The sequence below is a fragment of the Embiotoca jacksoni genome, unplaced genomic scaffold (assembly GCF_022577435.1).
Source record: "Embiotoca jacksoni isolate LCO1_2020_lvr unplaced genomic scaffold, fEmbJac1.0.p SCAF_6, whole genome shotgun sequence".
NCBI classification, from domain to species: domain Eukaryota; kingdom Metazoa; phylum Chordata; class Actinopteri; family Embiotocidae; genus Embiotoca; species Embiotoca jacksoni.
This window is the reverse complement of record NW_027185414.1, coordinates 12,277,384-12,289,519: the sequence shown is the minus strand read 5'-3', so window position 1 is coordinate 12,289,519 and position 12,136 is coordinate 12,277,384. Positions and strand designations below refer to the sequence as shown.

At 40.5% G+C, this 12,136-nt stretch overlaps 1 protein-coding gene across 1 annotated transcript; it reads right to left on the bottom strand.

Annotated features, from left to right (window-relative positions):
- Positions 1-3,485: 3,485 nt before the first annotated feature.
- On the bottom strand, positions 3,486-11,853 carry eif3m (eukaryotic translation initiation factor 3, subunit M). Its single transcript, XM_069174103.1, has 11 exons — positions 11,736-11,853; positions 10,825-10,957; positions 10,328-10,466; positions 10,079-10,202; positions 9,815-9,909; positions 9,341-9,424; positions 9,145-9,244; positions 6,738-6,819; positions 5,714-5,857; positions 4,716-4,776; positions 3,486-3,779 (listed from the first exon to the last, which is right to left on the bottom strand). The coding sequence occupies exons 1-11, from the start codon at positions 11,775-11,777 to the stop codon at positions 3,656-3,658; spliced, it is 1,128 nt and encodes a 375-aa protein (XP_069030204.1). The 5' UTR covers positions 11,778-11,853; the 3' UTR covers positions 3,486-3,655.
- Between the last annotated feature and the right edge of the window lie 283 nt (positions 11,854-12,136).

The window sequence follows — 12,136 nt, the reverse complement described above, 5'->3', positions numbered from 1 at the left end:
TACTGGGATTTAAAGGACCTTCTGTTTTTGTGACCCTCTCCTGACCACCTGAACTGCTTCAGTCTCAATGTATTTTTCATGTTTACAATGTTGTACCTTCACTTCTAATGGGTTGGCGCAAATTACTTTTGTAATACAACACTATCTTTTAGGATCTGTGCATCAGGTCCCTTTTTAAAAGCACTAAACCTTGTCTCATAGGATCTCTCAGGAGCTCAGGAGCTGGTGACGACACCACTAAGTATAGGCCTTGTATGGGAAAACATTTTGAAATGGGCTCCGGAGTTGTTCTGCCCTCAATATCTTTATATGTTGAAGAAATGTTTAAGTTAACTTTTGAGATGTGTTTTATTGTTTCATGCTTAAATGGGTGTGGTGCTTTTATTTTGACACCTGTAATGAAGCAGGGAGTGAGAAACAAGAAGTAGGAACTTGCAGAGCATGATCGCAGCTGTGTGGCATCCCATGTCTAATCCACATTAATCCTTCGTCTGTATTCCTCAGAAAGCAATGGCTGTGCGTGTTTTATGTTCTTCATGTGTTGAACGATTAAGAATGGTCACCTGTTTTAGGATTTTGAGGTAAATGTGAACATAGGCTGTTTATATTTAGCCACTATCAATATTGCAGTTAATGAAGATGTTTTTTTGTATTTTCTTTTCTAGTTTCACTCTGATTCGACGATGTCAAGATGATTTAATTTGTATGAAGACATTAAAAGGAGCAAGAACGCTCACAATCCTGGCTCTCGAAAAGGAGTGTGGCTTGCTGTTTATCTATGCTAACACTTCAGAAGTAAAACACAGAGAGAACAGTACAGGAGTCTTTTTTTTTTTTTTAGAAAGAAAAGCCATCTGTGAAAAAATACACCCAATTAGGCTTTTCCAGAGCAAATAATAGTTACAAAGAGACACCACAACATGCAGAAGCACAGTGATAGGTAACATTAAAGAATTAAGAGGATAACGTTTCCCATGTTGCTCGGTAAACCATCCTCCATGATACGGTTTGTTTCACACTCTCCATGTAAATAGATATATCTGTCTCAGAGCCTTGGGGCCTCAATCAGTGTTTATGTAAAGCAGAGATAGGATGCAACTGAACATTATCTTGTAGCCTACTGGATGGTGCTAATTGAAGGGCAGTGAGAGTCTCTCTCTTGTACTTGGCTGCATCTCTGGATACTGTCAAGACTCTTCGATTCACACAGAGGAATGTCGATATGAAGAAAAGGGATGAAGGGAATGACAAATTCCAGCATTTTTTCCAGTGTGATGTCAGATAATATCGCAACCTTTACGCCATGCAATATACTATAATATTCAAGTTAAAATGATTAATAGGCTCTCACTGCTTGATAATAAATTTGAGTACTTCCTACGCTTAAAGAGTGGCCGTGAATAGTAACCAGAACTGAATTAGGTCCTTTAACAAACAAAAAATAGTTTGGCTGAAGCTTCCATCAGCAAAATGCTCTTAAATGATCATAGAAAAAAATTGACCCTTGACTGACATATTACTATAGAGTATATTACAATAAATGCATGTTAATACTAATGCATGTATTTGAATAGCATGTTACTGTAGCCAGCTGAGGGGGAGTTTTAGATGTAGTACAGTTATGCTTTTTCGCAAATAATTTTTGGGGGAATATTGGATTATTTTCCCGGTTTGGTGAACAGGTTAAAATAAAACTAACTGAGAAGTTTAAAGGGGAAATCCCTGGTTGGTGAAACTGCTAGCAATACCTAATAATCACTGCCATCGTAGTGGATTTTTGACAACTACACATTATTTTTTTTTTAATGCAGGGAAGGGAACCACTTGGTCAATCCTGAACAATGCAAGCCAAGCTTATCCTGTGTGTTTTAATGTAAAACCCTAATGTGGACATAAGGCCTATCCATACCAGTAAAATGAATGTAGTGGAGTGAGAAGCACAATATTTCCATCCAAATAATTGTGGAGTAGAAGTATAAATAAGCAGAAAAAAGTACAAGTCAAAATTGTAAGTGTATTACTTGAGGCAACATATTTAATTACTTTGATCCACTGCAGATAACCTGAGCTGCATGTGCAAAGTGGGCCAGTTTAGCAGCTCAGCTCCCAAATGGAAGGTGAAGTCCTTTGCTTTTCATCACTAGACAATGAACAATGCAGAACTACCTCTATCTGACTGTAATAAGATGAGGTTATGCTGCTTTCACTAGATAAACCAACCACAGCTCACAGGATTTACATCTAACACATCTCACGTGACGAAGTGTCCGCAAAGTTATTTTTTAAGCCGGTGAGACAAATTAGAGACAAGAGAGGGATCGCTGTCCAGGACGAGAAAAGTAGCTGAGAAGCAACTGCTCTCAGAAAGAAAAAAAAGAAAAAAAAAAAAAAGAAAAAAAAAATAGCTTTTGCTGAAAGATGGAAACTAAGATATAAGGTTTTGAAAACATTCTGTTAAGCCTCAGTCACATTAGTTTCTATCTGCTCTGTGCTCCACCTTGCGGGTGGCCGTGATGAGGCTGCGCTCCTGAGAATGTGTTTTGTGATTTACACCGTCTGATAAGATGTGGAGATGCTGCTCCCTGCGGGCAACTGGATAGAAGTGAGCATGAGCTTTAGCAGACCTCTGATATGATAGGGGGAAAAAAAACAACGCACTATACCTCTAATGCCCATTTAATCTGAGTAAAAATATTTTGGTAGCAGGGTGAAATAATCAGATTATGATTCTGGACAGAATTAGGAGTTGCACAACACAAAAGTAAACAGAGCTGTAGCTTTAAGTGTCAAAGAATAAGCACTGAGAATTAGGGGTGGGGGTGGGGATTCACAGAGTGCACAGTCAGGACTCTGCACTGTGTGCTGATTTCATCAGTCCCAGAGGGAGACAACTCCAGCAGACTCATATGTCATTAGATTTCCTATCCTAATGTTCTGGAGTAATGCCTGAAAACAGATTATTGTGCTAAAGAAATGATCATTTCCCTTGATGGGCAAAGACCAGGCGAGTCAACAACTGGCATTTATAAGTCCTTGTTTTTCCACTTTTCAGAAGTACAGAAAGACAGTTTGTCATGCTGACTACAGCTGAGCATTATCTATTAACCCAGAGGACAGTTTCAGATTTGCAGTGGCAGCAAATCGGCCGACGCCACAAGTGTTGATGCTTCAGTAATACAGCTCTGACCTCAGCACACGGAGTCATCTGAAGTTCACATTGCCGTTGTCACCTCTCATGTGTTCCCAGATAAGTGACCCTCCTGTTACAGGCCATTTCTCACCACAAGTCACAGCTCATCTAGTTCATTGGCAAGCTGACTTTTAACTAAAACCAGATGTGTAGAGCCGCTGGAGGACGGGGCCTAATTAAAGTCACTGTATAGCTTTGTGGAAAGATGACAAGGCAAATAGTGGGGTAGTTATCTAAAAGATCAATTAGACAGTATATTTATAATCTATTAATGGCACAGTAAAAATTCCCAAAATAAACTCAGCATGTTTTATAATTTGACAAGAAAAGAAAAAAAAACATCATAGGTTATCTTTACTGTTCTTTAATTGGATGAATATAAAAACTGATCATTTCAGTCTGGGAATCTGGAGAGCAGTAAAGAATTTAGGGGCAGGCAGTTTTGACAGTTGGGTTAAGGTGGAATTAGGCAGAAGGTGACAGGGCTTGCAGACTGGTCTTGACGGTTGCTAGGTTGCCTTTCCAGGAGCTGAGGCTGTCATGCAGCTGCTGCCACTGCTGCTTACCAAAGGTGCGGTGTGTGCTGTGGCTGATGGAGTAGAGACAGAAAAGCAGGAATGTTAAATTGATCAAAATGAAGCAGGCCAAGGCCATATCTTGATTAGATCGATAGATAGCTGGATAGATAGTTAGTTACTTTATTAATCCCACAAGGGGAAGTTTTTTTCATAAATTAATGATGTAACAGAGTTTTATCAAATATAACTATGAAAAACACATGCAATTCCTCTACAGCCTCCTTTAAAATCTCAACGTATACTCATATGGAGGCAGAATCATGTGTATTAAAAACAAAATGTTTGTTTTCAGGCAATTTATGAAGAATACTACTTGTGCTAGTTTCCAGACAGACAACAATTTTCTGGAGACCAGAACTAAAAAAAATTATCTCTTTGACCTTGACTGAAGAGACCAGAATGAGTTTGACCAGATTCAGGATAAAATAGTTATCCACTTAATAAAATATTAGTCAGTTCTTGCAGCCTATGATTCCATTATGATAAGAAATTACATGAGCAACCATCCCTCAATCCAGGAACAAACTTCAAATAACTTAAAGATAAAAAAGAAAGCCTCATGTAATAAGACTAATAAAAAGCCTCTTGAAAGGGAACCTGAAGTCATTTTTACATCAACAGAATTTCATTTTTAACATCTACTTTTGAAAACCACCAAGTCCTGACTTTGATTAAAAAAAAGGATGCAGAAGCACTGCAAAATGACATGGATGTAACAGAATAGTGATGCTTCATGCTTAACACAGCCTGCATTAGCACAACATTAAAACTGGATTGGTATCGATCTTAGATTTTTTTTTTGTGGGGGGAAGATCTCATTGAGCTGGCCATTTTAAAAGTAGCTCACAAGCCAAAAAAGTGTGGGCACCCTGCTATAAATGTTATCACATAAAATGTTACAAAGTTGAGCCTTATTATTATTCTATACGTTTAATGGGGCCACTTACCTCACAACAACTTTTCTCTGTGTCTGGTCGATTTTGCAGTACACCATTTTGGTCCGTACAGCTAAGAATAAAAAGCACATAGGAAGGGAGTTAGGAAACAGTAGGAGCTGACAGCAAGCAAGAGGCTCGTTCCACAAGACCAGATCACCAGCGGTTACTACACAACGAATGTCCGTTATATTTCTGTCTGACTTAATTGCGACATGACCCAATATATTTCAAATGTAAGCAACGATAACCTCACAGAAATAAAGATAAAAATCTGTTTTTGGAATCAGGTGCACCAGTGATTCTTCACTAACTGCAAAACTTCAGGGAAATGGTAAGAAACACCTGGCTCTCCTAAACTAAAAGCTGATTGGTTGAGATCTTGGCTCAATTATAACATGGAAACTTTACACATTTTTGTTTAATTAAGAGAGAATTTGGACAAAGAATGTTTATACTAAAACAAAGAGACATACAATCTGATATTTATAGTCTTCAATATAAATATAATTTAATTCAGTTTAACATACCCTGTGTATTTTCAAGATTAATTCATGCTTTGAATGTCTCTAGTTTGAAAGGGACATACCCAGCATCAAAGTCTGGGCAGCGGATGCATATGCAGCGCTACACTGATGCAAAGGCTTGTCTGCCTTACATGAGAATTCAAGTTTCTCAATTCTCATGTAAAATAACCGACTACAACCACAAACAAATCTGACAATGATTTGGTCAAATTTTGATAGGCTACCCTGTCATACAGAGGAACAAACAAAATGTTTTGCACATTGATGTCCTCCAACATTTTGTGACCAGCTTGTCCAACTGCTCATACAGCATTCATTAAAGTGGATTTGGGATCTTCCTGTCGAATCTGTCTGTCTTGACTGCAGCTTTCTGTAGCCACTGTTTAATCTCTTTCCTTTACACTGCTTGCTGCTGCGAGACACTAGCAGAGTGTATTTAGAAGGGTGGACAGTAAAGTTATGTTTGAGGTGAAACGTTTGTACCGTCAATGACAAAAGCCTCGACGTCATCAGCTCCAATCTGCAGCTCCTGTTGCATGGTGTCAAAGGAGATCTCCTTGAATTCCACTGCCATGCCCATGAATGTCAGCAGACGCATCTTGGCCATGTTTTGCTCGTGAGACAGGCCTGGAGAGCAACACGCAGGGATCATTAAGCACAAAACAGTCACAGTCAATTGCTCTTGACTCAGGGAGTTTCCCTGTGATAATTGTTTCTACATTCAGGAGCATGCAGTCAGGCAATCTAGTCATTAACACAAACATCACTCTGCATTGTCTGTTTTGGGAGTCCATCCTACACATGCTTTTAATTACACCAGGACCTTTAGTAGTGAGGGGGAAAAAAACACACTGCTGACACACACATTCCTGTACTGTGTTGATGCAGTGCAAGAATGTATGTGTCAAATAAAAAACTCAATTACCCAAAATCTCTTAAAAAAAAATCCCCTGCCACATACTCATGACTTACATTTTCAAAAAGTTTTTGCTACGCTTGCACAGGAGTAAATCTCATCAGTGTCAGTGTGTCAATACAGTGTTTACCATATATAGCCCCTACTTGGTCAGTGCACCCACGCAGATAAAATCTCTTATTTTCAACTTTGGAAAATCTATAATTTTAGCTTTTGGCCACACATCTGTCCTGAGTTGCTGGTAAATTGCAGCTACAGAAATCAACCCGGGTTACACTGTCCCCCTCTAAACTGAATTAAAACTAAAGATTTGTACACTGATGTGTAATGTAATTTTATTTTTGGGTAAAATGGACTTCATCAAATTGGTATCAAAAAGTATTGTATTGATCAAGGACCAGTAACAAAGTCAAGGTATCAGAATCCATATGAAACTTTTTTGAAAGATACCAAGCCCTAAACACATTTAATCCATAACATTTTCTTAATTTATCAACCTGTATTCTAGTTTCTGTAAAGGTTTTAAACATGGTATGTGTTTGTGCATGTGGTCAAATGATGCAAATATTATGTAACGTCATGTCCACTTACCAAGAGAATCAATGAAGTCTTTGTTACTCTGGTAAAATTTGACATATGCTACTAGTTTGGCGCTCACAAAGATGGTTAATAGCTGAAATGGAAGAGAGAGAACAGAGAGAAATGTCATTATAGGACTGTGCAATCAGTTTGGTGGTTGTTGTATTCATAAAGGCTGAAAGCTGCTATAGTCAGGTTCAGACTGAGGTTACGGGACAGATGAACGAAACGAACATTACACTGGCTTTTCTGCTCACTGGTTTGTCTTTGATGCATCAACATATATTGCCACTTTAGTAAGTAGTAGGAAGCAAGTGTATTTAATATAGCATCGTTCACAGACGAAGTCATAAAGTGCTTCACAACAGAAATAACAGAAGAATACAACAGTATTAAAAGCAACCTACAATAACAGCACATAACAACAGGCCACTGAAATAAAAACTGTAGATATCAAGAGGTGAGACAAAGGCCAATCTTAAAAGATATCTTAAGGCGACGTTGGAAGGCGTCAGCTGACACTGCTGAACTCAGCTGAACGTAGGTCGAGGGGAAGAGCGTTCCAGAGTTGGAGCAACAGTTTTCGAAAGCGCGATCACCTTCAGTTTTCAAACGGGTGCGCGGGACAGCCAGTAAGCCCTGATCAGAAGACCTAAGTGACCTGCTGGTGGTGTAATGTTGGAGCAGGTCAATTACATACTCCGGGGTCTGACCACGGAGGGCTCTATGAGTAACAACAAGGATTTCGAACTGGATCCTGAACGTGATGGGCAACCAGTGAAGGGAGGACGAAATGGGGGTGATGTGAGTCATTCTGCTGGACCTGGTTAAGAGTCTCGCAGCAGCATTTTGGACCAGCTGTAGACGGCCCAGAGATGACTTGCTGAGGCAGGGGAAAAGGGAGTTACAATAGTCCAGTCGGGGTGATATGAAGGCGTGAATGATCATTTCCAGTTGCAGTTTTGAAACAACAGATTTTAGTTTGGCAATGTTTCAAGGTGAAAGAAGCCTGTACGGGTGAGTGATTTGACATGCTGCTGAAAAAACATGGATTGGTCCAAAATAACACCAAGGTTTCTAAGGTTGGACTGAACGGCTGAGAAAAGGGTCTAATACACCGAGACCCCTTAGTGGCTACACTGTCTGAAGCTAAGATCAGGACCTCAGTCTTGTCTGCATTAAGCTGTAGGAGGATGTCAGCCATCCACTCCTTAATGGCAGTCAGACATTTGTGCAATAGGTCAAGTTTGTCTGTCTCGTCAGGTTTAAAGGAAATGTACAGTTGTATGTCATCGGCATAACAGTGATACAAGATTCCTTTGAAGTGCTTTATAACTTGGCCTAGAGGGAGCATTTACAGTGCAAATCAAATGGGACCCAGGACAGAGCCCTGAGGCACACCACAGGACAGAGCTGCTGTTTCAGACATGTAGGGACCCAGCGACACAGAAAACCTCCTATCCAACAAATAGGAGGAGAAGAAGTCCAGGGCGGTAACACAAACACCCACCCACCGCCTGAGCCTCTCAATCAATATATTGTGTTCAAGTGTCAAAAGCCACGCTAAGGTCCAATAGCACCAGAATGGAGCAATCGCCCTGGTCAGCTGCCATCTTTAGGTCATTGGAGACTCTCAGAAGAGCTGTTTCGGTGGAGTATTTCTGACGGAACCCCAATTGAATTTATTAAAGATGTTGTGTGCAGTCAAGGCAGCAGTGAGTTGATTGGCAGCGACAGCCTCTAAAATTTTGGAAATAAAAGGCAGCTTGGATATCGGCCTGTAGTGTTGGATAAGGGATGGATCGAGGTTTGTTTTTTTCAGAAGTGGCTGTACGATTGCATGATTAAAGTAAGTTGGGACACAGCTAGATTGCAGGGACCTGTCTATGATAGAAACTAGGCAGGGACCATCAGGGACCAGTACATCTTTAAGGAGGGAAGTTGGTAAGTTGTCCACCGGGCTTGAGGAAGGTTTCATTGTGCCCAGCAGGTCGATGAGGTCTTGCAAGGAGATGGGAGCAAAACACTCTAAACTTGGCGGCTGGGTTGGAAGGAGATAGCAGGGAGTGGACGAGGGGAGGAAACTAGCCCTTTACTGACCGATCAAAAACAAAAGAAGCCGTGAACACACCCTTCACAAAACTATGTTTTCATGTCTCAACCTGTTTGGCTGGTAATGTACATACAATCCTGTTACTCATCAGTGAAGCTTATTGACTAGTCACCGGTTTGATATTAGGTTGTGCTCGTTTAAGCTGTGACTGGCACTACATGTTAAAAATGTATTGGTTTCCATGTGCTTTTGGGCTAAAGGCACCGAAAGGGCAAATCCTTTAAGAACTAAGTATGGCTAATTGATGAGGGTTAATAGAGTCGACTTAGCTCAATTTAAAAGTATTGCACATCCTTCAGTACTCACATCATGGATCAGTTCTCCCTCCAGGAAGCGAACAGGTTTCAGGGTGAGCAAGTGGTCAAACAGGAAGGTGTTGGGGTCTTTGAGAGCACGGACGATACATCTGAAAGAGAGGGGAGACGGCCGCATGTATGTGTGTGATAGAGGAGCAGTGTATTTAAACTTAATGACAAATGTCAAACAGGTTCTCAAAGTTTACTTGTGGGCATCAACACGAGCTTGTGAAGCATTGTCTTCTGTGTAACTTCCGAGCAGCTCAACCATCACTTTTGCTGCAGGCTCACTGTGAAAGAGGTAATTACAGAGTTAACAACTGTCCCGCACAGAGAAAAGGGACTTGGAAAACAATAAACAATCTGATGAAGAGTCTTGGGCCCAGATGAGTGCACTGGATAGACATAAAAAGAAGGTATGTTATTTCTTAAAAACCTCAGTTTAAATCAAGAGTAACATAACTTGCCATTAAAATATATTGCATGATGTCTACACACCTCAGACAAAACATGTAAATAGATAATTTAGGCATCATTTTACTTTTACTCTTTATTCTTTAAAGTATCACAAGTTTGAGAGCTTCAACAGAGTTACACACAGAAATACGTTTCCTAACGTGTATTTAAAGTGCTGCCTTGACTAGACCACGCACTTTACACATTTGACCCTATGTCGTTACCTTTTTTTGCAGTCAACCAGTGCTTCATACACCAGCCTCAAAAGTGTGTGCTTCTTCTCTGTGGTCAGGTTCCAGTCAGTAATCCACTTGCGCACCTGATTAGGGGCACAAATGTATTTCATAAGTCAAATGTACAGAAAACAAACACAGAAACGGGTGATACAGAACTTTCTTTCCTGATTTAATCATCTCTGCAGCTCAAACCAAATAAATACATTTTAAGACCGATAAGTATTTCAGGTTAATCATGGCGAATAGATATACCTGATCAAGGTCAGTGGGGATGAAGGAAATGGCGTTACAGGTGGCGGCCACCTTGATGAGGCCACAGAAGACGGTGTACCTCACTGGAGTGTTCTCATCCATGCCGTGGAACAGGTTACTCAGCCTGTAACAGCACAACAGTAAAAGAGATAATCAGGTGTTTATATTAAGATCTGACCTTTTTTTTTTTTTTCCAGAGACACCTGCAAACTTTGACAGACTTTTGGGAAAAGACGTGACAGGACTCACAGCTGCATTCTGAGAGAGGGTCTCTCTCCTTCGCGGAACTTCACCAGTTTCTCACACAGACTTTCGATGAGAGCTTCCTGCTTCTCCGTCTCCAAAATCAGCAGCAGAGACACGATGCTGTTCATCACGCTCTCCACATCTGCAGAGAGATGGACAGAGAGCCACGAGTAATGAGACATTTCTATCCAGCCTGGAGTAGTTTCACTGCAAGCTTACCAAGCTTCATTCATGGTACGTTGAACAAGTCAGCAGCTGTAATTAATGACATTAACGAGTCAGTTTAATTCAGATGAGGAGGTTAGTTCCAGGGTGCTGGTAATGTGTATGATGGATCAGTGAACGGGTTTACTGGGACACTTAACAGGACTGAGGCTTAGCAGATGTTATTAAATACAGCTGTGCTTTCCCTGATAAGACAAAAATATCTACCTATGAAAAAGGCCGTTTATTCTCCTATTAATAAGTAATTGACCACATTGTTCTTCAACATCACCTACCTTTATCATCGTCCTTGAGGCAGACGTCACACGCCTCGATGATCTGAGCCAGGTCTACATGAAGTCCACCTTCAGCGTTCTCCTCCGAGATATCGGCTCCTTTGGACTTGATGTAGGCTCTCAGCTCTGAAGCCTGGAAAGTTGGACGGCGAAATAGTTAAAAGATGCAACAAATAGCTGATTCACTGACTAACAGGAAAATAACCGCCAGCTGGTCCGGTAATCAAATAATCATTTTACGTCATTTAAAAAAAATAACAATAATAAACTAAATATTTTTTGGTTGTGAATTGTTGGTTTGGACAAAACAAGACAATTCAGACTGCACTTCAGGCTCTGGAAAACTGGCCAACATTATGAACCATCTTCTGACACTTATAAAACCAAACAAGGTAATTGACTGAAATAATCGTATATTGTTAAGTAAAGTTAGGAGAGGTTAGTTGAAGTTGTCTGCTAGTTATAGCTCTCTAGCCTTCATGATGCTTTGGATGGCTTGTTCTTCTCTTGTTCTTCTCTTGTTGTTCTTCTCTACTTCTTGTTTATTTAGATCTCAAGCTAAACAGTTAGCCGTCTTTGCTAATCTAGTGTTACGACTTTGAAGACATTTGCAGTAATTAAACGTTATACACCGAGCTGGAAACGGCTAATGGTTACTAATATTAATTAAATTACATTAAAAAAGCAAACAAAAAAACACATAAACGGCAAGTTTAATACCATAAGTACTCGTTATGTGCTACCATACGTATTCAGCCAGAAGCCAACAATCAGCGTGGACCAGTCAGCTGCTACCGACGGTTAGCATTTTAGCTAGCTAGCACGCTAAGTAATCTGGATGGAGTTTTCATTTAGCGACTCATCCGCAGGCGGGACAGCGACAAAAGAGTTTTTAAACACGTGTTTCGTACCTGGTCTTCTTCCGTAATATCAATAAATGCTGGGACGCTCATTTTTGGTGGTTTTGTGAGCCCAGACGATGAAATCCACGCTCTCACCACTGCTGAGGTCTGACCGGAAAAAGAAAAGGTAGCGGTGCCGTCGACACTCGTGCACTTCCGGGTCATGTCGTTAAAGCCGCAGTAGTCTGGAGGTGAAGGATGTCTCAGCTGGGTGAAAGTAGATATTCTTCTCGTTACATGTTAACTTTTATTTTGTATTTATTTTTTATTTTAAACCTCGAGTACCACGGTTCTTCACATGAATGGTAGAAGTTAGAGGAATAATCAGCAGGGTTCAAAAATCCCTGTCAGCCCTGCATCGCCTCAGCCTGTGCAACCCCATTGCTTGAGGAACCAGCCGGCCTCCTAAA

Bases quoted from the DNA above. Each gene is read 5' to 3' on its own strand.
- eif3m (XM_069174103.1), bottom strand. From the start codon at position 11,777: ATGAGCGTCCCAGCATTTATTGATATTACGGAAGAAGACCAG. The intron at 10,958-11,735 runs GTACGAAACACG...CCAACTTTCCAG, and splicing joins ATATTACGGAAGAAGACCAG to GCTTCAGAGCTGAGAGCCTA. The intron at 5,858-6,737 runs GTAAGTGGACAT...GTTGCTCTCCAG, and splicing joins AGACTTCATTGATTCTCTTG to GCCTGTCTCACGAGCAAAAC.